This window comes from Triplophysa dalaica, chromosome 2 (assembly GCF_015846415.1).
Source record: "Triplophysa dalaica isolate WHDGS20190420 chromosome 2, ASM1584641v1, whole genome shotgun sequence".
Lineage (NCBI taxonomy): Eukaryota > Metazoa > Chordata > Actinopteri > Cypriniformes > Nemacheilidae > Triplophysa > Triplophysa dalaica.
The window spans coordinates 25,533,722-25,542,135 of record NC_079543.1 but is presented as its reverse complement, the minus strand read 5'-3'; the positions used below and the strand labels follow the sequence as shown (position 1 = coordinate 25,542,135).

The following is an 8,414-nucleotide window of genomic DNA, read 5'->3' as shown; positions in this document are numbered from 1 at the left end:
TGCAGCCTGATCTCGTAAAGACTGATCACCGCAAGGCAGGAAGGAAGTATAGCAAACATATATAAACAGTTGTGGTTGAGATTAAACTCTATCTTAAAGCTGGATTTAAATTATATTAAATGCATATGGGTATGTTAAATATAAAGTTTAACAACCTCTCAAATGAGCATGAAAGCCCTCATATTTTCTCAGGTTAGGGGATTTTTATCTGCTTGTTGCACAGTTTGGTGAAAGATATGGAAGGTGAAAGTATCACAGCATAAGAGCCTTGCAGCGGTTGCTTTATTTGCAGTAACGACTTCAGCTTGATAGAATAATCAACAACATCAGCTTTACAAGTACAGCTCAGACAATCTTGAGAATTCGGTGTGATCAAACCTTTCAAATGAATTTGAAATCATTTTAATGCTTACCCTGATAGCAAGCAACCATGTTATCATTGTTTAAAATTGTTGCATTAAATTGCATTAAGACTTTTACTGTTTCCAGACATTTAGATACATATAAATGCACAGCTATTGTTCTGCTGTTTGTTATAAAAAGCACTATTTAATGTCCAATATGTTAAAGTATCCATAAACCATTCAATATAAAGGCCACGATTATGTTATGTGTCATAAACTGTTCAATGCTCTTACAGACACCTTTTCACAAACATCAAGAATCTGGAATCCTCTCTCACACAGGCGCAGTTCTGTTCAGTACTTTCATTTCATTTGCTGAGACTGCAGCACAGACCCACCATGTGAGTATTGGACAGTCGGTTAGTAATGTTTCAATATTTGTGCACACACAGACAGTTGTTAAGGATTTTTTTATAATTCATTAATTGAATTACGATAAGTCTTTCAAAACAAAAGTGTATATTCTGATTGCTCATTGTAACCTTTGAGAAATAAGACTTTCAGGACAAGCACACTGTAAATACTGTACCATTTACTATATGTCAAAATTATTCACCATTATGCCCAAAATTGATTGCTTTTTTTAGTTAAAAAACATAATAAACTTTGACATTTTAGAAAACATAAACGCGATTGCATACCAAGGATAACAAATCATTATTAACTGTGTTTTGTATGTCAGTTATCACTGTTTTCAATCAATTTATCATCAGCAAGATTTACAATCTGTTCCAAAGCTTTCAGAATCAGAACATCAATATCATCATCAGTTTCGATCTCATCATGGTAGTTCTTCACTGGGAAGATATAGTTCATTGGCACACCCACTTTATCACTGCACATCTGCATCTAGAAAGAAACAAAATATAAATCCAGAAAATTTGACTGTGAATTATGATTTCTATAGGAAGTTTAAAATGTAGATAATAGAATGGATGGTTTACCTTCTCTTTGATCTTCTTGCTGTAGTAGATCTTTCTTAGATCATTTTTCGCCAGTGGACATGCTTCATCCACTTTAGTCATGACAATCACTTGAGGAATCCCTACAATCATTTCACACAGACGATGACATTTTATAATGGCATTCAGTATAATATGCTCAACATCCGTGTCAAGTGCAACTTGGAAATGAAGGTGACCATTAATAATTTTTTTCAGATTTAAACCATTTAATTTGCCTGTACAAACCAGAATGGCCTATTTTAACAATACCAATAAAATACTGCAAATTACTTTTTCTTGTCTACCCAAATCATGCATACTCACTTCTGTAACTTTTATATAAAATATTCTGATCTAATTATATTTTTTTCAAAGAAAGTTCTAATGCTTCTGCTTTTGTCTGTAATTAAACAAAACTACACATGACACATACAATCATTGTCAAACGGGTTATGGGTTAGGTCAGGTTATGTGAAATTTTTTAAAATATAAAAACATTCAGTGTTCAGGACCTGCATCACTTATTCTTTGGCGGATGATCTTCAACTTGTCAATGAGTTTGTCATCTGTGAACTGGACTGTATCAGCAGCTATGACGTAAACCAGACAGAAAGCCTGGTCAGAGAGACTGGGCTCACTGGTAAATTGTTGATCCTTATGAGTGAGTGGGTTCTTCTTGAACTAAATTTGTAAATTAAATACAAAAAAGTCAGGTGTATTGCACAAACACAAGTCTTGAATAGAGCAATCTTTACAATTGTGTATTCTAATGTGTTTTACTTCATAGCCGTCTTTCACATGGCCAAATACAGCATTGACGATGTCTTCTGTTTGAGATCCAGCCAATGCATCAGGTTCTAAACCCATTATGTCTCTGAAGACAAAGGGCAAAGCGACTTTTCCTTTTCTGATGCGGTGTCCTTTCAGCTACACACCAAAAATACAGAAGAATTCATGCATTTGGGAGTCCAAAGCAACTTATAGTTCATAAAAAGCAAGCTATACATTTATCAGTAAACATTGTACATAACTTTCCTTAGTATCTTTTAGCAATATATGAATGAAGTCATAAAGACAAATACATACTTTAGTTGTGAAACTTGTACTACCACCAGAAGATGAATTAACAAGCGCTGATGAGGTCATCCGACCTTGAAAAACGTCATTGATGGAGTTTATAAAGCTGGACTTTCCTGCACCAATTTGACCAGCAACAAGAATATTGATGTCCTTAACATTTGAAACACTCGGTTTAAATTCTTCTAGATTCCTTTTCAGTTCTGATATATTGCTATCAAGACAAGAATACACAATCATTTTTTGCTCTAAGGAATTTGAGTAAAAGCAGTTGTTTTCTAATGTGCAAGCATCACAAGACTGAGAACAATCAGTATGTGCCCTCTAAAATTTTGTGACTGAGCTATCATTACTGTAGTAATATTACTTACTCCCATTTAAAGCTCCTCCATGGTTTGTCCAATTCTAAGAGAAAAACACAGATCAAATAAAGTGCTCTCTCGAATGTTAACACAGAGGTGAAGGTAATGTTGGGAATAAAATAATTGTACCTTGTTTTTGAACCGGCGCTGCAGGTTTAGGTGGTGAGTATTCTCGTGGAGCAGGTTTTGATTCGGATGATCCCATGTTTGTTTATTTTAATGTTGCAGTCCTCCTATGGATATTCACATAAACATTATCTCCTAATTTTATTATTATATATACTTTATTGATCCTTCGCAGGAAATTGACATTGTTTCATCATTAGCAACCACATTCACTTAAATTTTACTCACATATACTAGGTAGCAAAGTAAACTACATGCAAACTTACTGAATCTATTTAATAAAATTGAGGCAAGAATTTCCACTCAATTAGATTGAGATGATTTTATTTTATGTTACAGTTCTATGAGTACATTTATTAGACATGAGTCATGACACACTAAAATATATTAGATAAAGTCTACCTAATTTTGCTCAAAATTAATTACTTAAAAAAATTGAGTAATATTAGTATGTATAACCAATAACAGTTCATCTGCTTATTATAAATGATAAGTATTGAATGATTAAACACTAAATATGAAGCTTGAATTAGTCAGAAACAGGAGATCACATCAATTGCTTTTATGACCAAATAACAAACGTCTACAAATCCCTTTGTGACAATGAACACAAGATTCATTTGATGTCACCATTTTTGTGATCAGAGTTCACTTTAGTTTTGTCGTCCTGCGCCGAGATGTTTAAATAGCAAATGCATTTGCACTCATTTGTGCGCCCATGTGCGTGTTGGTCTATAGAAGAGGTGGTCCGGCGGATAGTTACGTGTTGCTATTTAAACCTGTTCTAGGGCCCCATTTTCACGATTTAAGCGCATGTCTCGATTCTCTTAATGAATAATGGGTGTGTTATTGGCGTAACGTGCAGTAAACCAATCAGAGTCTAATCTCTCGTTCCCTTTAAGAGCCAGTTCGCGACATGGTGGAGCAAATACTGGACGCTTCTCTAGAGAGGAAACACATCTGCTCGTGCGTGCGAGCATCTCTTCATGACAAGACAGATTTTTATCTTTGTGTACACAATAATAATCTTTACATTGTAATCCATTTGTTTTTCATATTTGGCATGTCTGTGTGCTGCTACGCTTCTCTCTATGTTATAAGTAAAGTGAAAGCGCGCGTTATGTGGATCCATCCAGAGGCGCATTTTCTACTAATGCACTCTTTATTTAAACAAAATATTTTGCAAGTGTCAGTATGTATCAAAATTCTAACATTTAATTTAATAAGTGTATTATAATAATATTTACCTCATAAATAAAACTATTTACAGTTCTCCTATTGAACAAAGCCACACAGTGCAAAAAATAACTTTCTTACTTAGCTCATTTTGTTCATCAAGAAAATGCATCTTGATTCAAGAATTTGTAGACATTTTTACTGGAAAACAAGAAAAAAACGACTAAGAAAATAAATCTCTTCAAGATTATATTTCTTACCCCATTGGCAGATTTTTTTGCTTGTTTTAAGCACAAATTCAATTTTTTTTTTCAAAAACAAGACTTATTTTTTAGGTCGGTTTGCTCATCAAGAAAATTCATCTTGATTCAAGATTGTTTAGACATATTTACTCGAAAAAGTAAAAAAAAAAACAGTAAGAAAGTCATTTTTTCAGTGCAAAGAGTCATTTTTGTCAGTTCTGCAGTGTACAGCAAAAGTGCATTGCTGTACTTAAAGCGAAGAAACAAATAGGCTATAAAAAATCTGGAAATTGCTCACCTGGGTTGATTCTCAAGACCTGCAGATTGTCAGAGTGATGCCGGTTCTAATTCTGTTCAACCGAGTTTCCACCTCTCCTTCTTATACTCCAGCATGACCCTTTCACTTTCTATATGCTCTGTACATCCCACTTCACTTTTGACTTCTTTATAACACTGCATTTTACCCATGTAGGGGGTGTTATGTAATTAAAGCCACTTTAGTATTTAATGATATATAAACATGTTTTACAGTATATGTTGGAAAATTATATTCTAAATAAGCCTACTTAGTATGTATTTTTACTTTACATTTGGTTTCCACTTTTATAATCTGGATTGTTGAATATCAGATGATTAAATCAGATGTTTTCAGTCTGTGATTCAACTGTGATTCATCTAAACAATTCACGGTAGAATCATTATTGTATGTAAATTGCATTAAAGCAAATATATATTTTCTTTTTTCTTCTATTGTGAGTTCATGTTCTGACCTGCAGGAGCATGATTGTGCAAAACAAATCATTTTCAGTTTCTGATTCCCATAAAGGCAGGCAGAACTTGTAAATGGGCTGTCTTTCCTTTTTTTTTAAATACACTAGACAGGGAGGTTTTTTTACTCAAGTAGATAAATAGAGCAATAGTAAATAACTAGCATTAGGAAGAATTTCAAAAAGAAGTGTTCAACTAAAATAAGGTTAAACTACAATGACAAGCTTTCGTTTTGCTGTCAAAACATACCAAGCTACTTTTGGGTTAATCCTTTTTTAGTACAATGTAAATGTTGCTGAATGTAGTGTAAGAGCATTTTCATCCCAGCTGCCACGTAACATCATCCAGGTGGATGCTGCACAGTGTTGGTGATTGAGGAGAGACTCCCCTCATACTGTAAAGCGCTTTAGGTATACAGCAATATACAATAAAGCGATAATGTCTCATTCATTCACATCATGGTGGGTGACGTCATTACTTCAGAGCGTAATAGAATCTGTGAGCAGTCTTTTTAACCGGTTCATTGAAACGAACTCTCCGAAAGATTGGGTTTGCAGAAAAGAACCAGACTTTCCATAACAAGATCTCAGTAGAGCTCAGTTTTCTTTACAACAACAAATATATATCTTAAAATCACCTCTCTTCAAAACAAGTCAAGAGTCCATCTAAAGCAAAAAAGACCACAATAATGATGGGTTGTTAAAATGTTATATTTGCAGATTTGATGCAGCTAACATGCACAAATAAGCAATTTTTAACATTGACTCAATGGCTGCCTGCTGTATCAGAGATAGGAAGGAGAAAGACTTTCTGCAGTCCTTTCTGTGACAGCAGTTATCTGTAGCTTGGTGCAGCCTTTACAGGCGAGTATAAAAGCCTGGCAAGCCGTCGGAAGTTTTCTGTCCAGTAAACTCTTCAACACCATCAGTATGTTAGAGACGAGATCTGTATCACTCACAAAACAGCAATCAGAAACACCAGAGGCTCAAACTGCAGCTCAGACAGAGACTAAACCCAGGTGAGCAAATTCAACATTTTATTTTATAGTGCTTCATGTTCATTGTAAAATATGATGACGGATGTTGGTCATTAGACATAAAAAGAGACAATGGGAGGAAAAGAATCAGTCCAGCTAGCTCAAGTGATAGAAGAACCCCCACCACCAGGTATGTTTAAGTTTTAATCATATTTATTGCTCAGTCAACGTTACTTTTTCTTCTCAATATTTGCGTCTTTAACAGTCCCTATAATTATTTTTTATATTGATAAAAAGTTTATCTTTACATTTATATTAGCATTGTGTTTGTATATTAAAGTCTGGCTTTAGACCGCATCATAGCACTGAAACTGTGCTCGTTAGAATTACAAATGACCTTCTTATTGCATCAGATAAAGGAAACATCTCACTCTTAGTCCTGCTTGACCTTAGTGCTGCTTTCGATACTGTAGACCATAAAATATTAGATCGTTTACACAATTATACTGGTATTCAGGGACAGGCACTACAATGCTTCAGATCTTACTTAACAGACCGATATCAATACGTCCATTTAAATGGGGAATCGTCAAATCTCACACAAGTAAATTATGGATTACCTCAGGAATCGGTTCTAAGACCCTTGCTTTTCTCCATATACATGCTGCCCCTCGGCAACATTATTAGAGAACATGGATTTAGCTTCCACTGTTACACAGATGATACTCAGCTATTTATCTCATCAAGACCAGATGCATCAAGACCAGATGATTCCTTCAAGCTATCCAAACTGCAATGACTAGTAATTTCCTTCTTTTAAACTCTAGCAAAACAGAAATATTACTTATAGCACCAAAAACACGTAAACAGAATATCTCAGATTACAACCTGCAAATTGAAGGCAGTACTGTTACTCCAACAAATAAAGTTAAAGACATAGGCGTTAGACGGTAACCTGTCATTTTAAAATCACATCTCAAATATCACAAAAACAGCCTTCTTCCACCTTAGAAATGTTGCCAAATTGCAAAATATTTTATGTGTTGAGGACGCAGAAAAGCTAATTCATGCATTTGTCACCTCAAGACTTGACTATTGTAATGATCTACTTAGTGGTTGTCCTGAATCATCAATAAACAAACTACAGTTAGTTCAGAATGCAGCTGCCAGAGTTCTTATCAGGTCAAGAAAATACAATCACCCACAAATCCCGCTTCATCGCTTCACTGGCTAACCATTAATTTTAAAATTATTTTAGTCACTTACAAAGCCTTAAACGGTTTAGCCCCTACTTTCTTAACTGAGCTTTTATCACATTACAACCCATCACGCTCTCTAAGATCTCAAAACTCAGGACTTTTGATAACACCTAGAATAACTAAATCCACCAAAGGGGGTCAAGCTTTCTCATACGTAGCACCTAAACTCTGGAATAGCCTTCCTGATACTATTCGAGGCTCAGACACACTCTCCAAATTTAAATCTAGATTAAAGACACATCTTTTCAGCCAAGCTTTCACTTAATGCATAGTTAATGAACAGCAGCTACGCTAATTATTCTCTTTCTGCCTCCGCCTAGGGATGCCCATCCCGAGGTAGGGAGGAATTCCTCCAGGTCCAGATGATCGACATATGCCCATCCCCAATTTGAGATTACGCCAGCTACAGCTGCAGACTGACTGACCATCCCAGCTCCATCTAAGGCAATTCCACCACCACCCAAGAAAAATATGACAATCCCAGCTCAGACCACTCCATCCCCAACCAAGAGCAAAGACGGACTACTTGTCACATTAATGCTGAAGTTACAATACTTGGTTTTTAATGCTAAACTCACGTCACATGTCAGTAGTTTGAAGTTATAGCTGCATTCAGTGACCCTGATTGGAGGTTTCTGGGTGGGTGTTTGTGGGGACTGGGGGGGCTCGTTTCTTGTGGTTGGGGGATTCATTTGCTGGGGCTGTGTGGGTTCGGTTTGGTCTTGTTTTGTGGTCGATGTCGGACAACAAAAAAAAAAAGTTAAAATATGCCATTACTATTTTCCCTGGTTGTTCCTCTGTTTTCTGGTGTCGATCGTGGAGTAGGACCGGGTTGAACCTGCACGGTTTTCGGCGAGTTGGACTTTCTGGGTTGCGGATGGTGGGCTCTCCCTCTTCCTCGTGGATATTTGCTCGGTGGCTTTTGGTCAGGACTCATGCAGCTATGACACGTTAAAGGGGATGTGACCCTCCCGGCTTAGTCTGGTTCCTCCCAAGGTTTTTTTTTCTCCATAAATCATCATTGGAGTTTGGGTTCCTCGCCACAGCAGTGCAGTGTTGGCTTGCTCACCGGGAGACTGC

The 8,414-nt window shown here is 36.1% G+C and overlaps 1 protein-coding gene across 2 annotated transcripts; it reads right to left on the bottom strand.

The window, feature by feature from the left end:
* Positions 1 to 264: 264 nt before the first annotated feature.
* Positions 265 to 4,731, bottom strand: LOC130410245 (interferon-induced protein 44-like). 2 transcript variants are annotated; one of them, XM_056734833.1, is made up of 9 exons: positions 4,630 to 4,663; positions 4,231 to 4,290; positions 2,917 to 3,020; positions 2,797 to 2,830; positions 2,435 to 2,639; positions 2,129 to 2,275; positions 1,861 to 2,029; positions 1,349 to 1,449; positions 265 to 1,253 (listed from the first exon to the last, which is right to left on the bottom strand). In XM_056734833.1, the coding sequence occupies exons 3-9, from the start codon at positions 2,990 to 2,992 to the stop codon at positions 1,083 to 1,085; spliced, it is 903 nt and encodes a 300-aa protein (XP_056590811.1). In that variant the 5' UTR covers positions 2,993 to 3,020; positions 4,231 to 4,290; positions 4,630 to 4,663; the 3' UTR covers positions 265 to 1,082. The 2 variants fall into 2 exon arrangements, with proteins under 2 accessions (XP_056590811.1, XP_056590803.1); XM_056734825.1 differs by lacking the exon at positions 4,231 to 4,290 and having other exon boundaries at positions 4,630 to 4,731.
* Between the last annotated feature and the right edge of the window lie 3,683 nt (positions 4,732 to 8,414).

Coding starts and splice junctions, on each gene's coding strand:
- LOC130410245 (XM_056734825.1), bottom strand. CDS start 2,992: ATGGGATCATCCGAATCAAAACCTGCTCCACGAGAATACTCACCACCT. Junction 1,450..1,860: donor CCAAAGAATAAGTGATGCAG/GTCCTGAACACT, acceptor AAATGATTGTAG/GGATTCCTCAAGTGATTGTC. Junction 1,254..1,348: donor GCAAGAAGATCAAAGAGAAG/GTAAACCATCCA, acceptor GTTTCTTTCTAG/ATGCAGATGTGCAGTGATAA.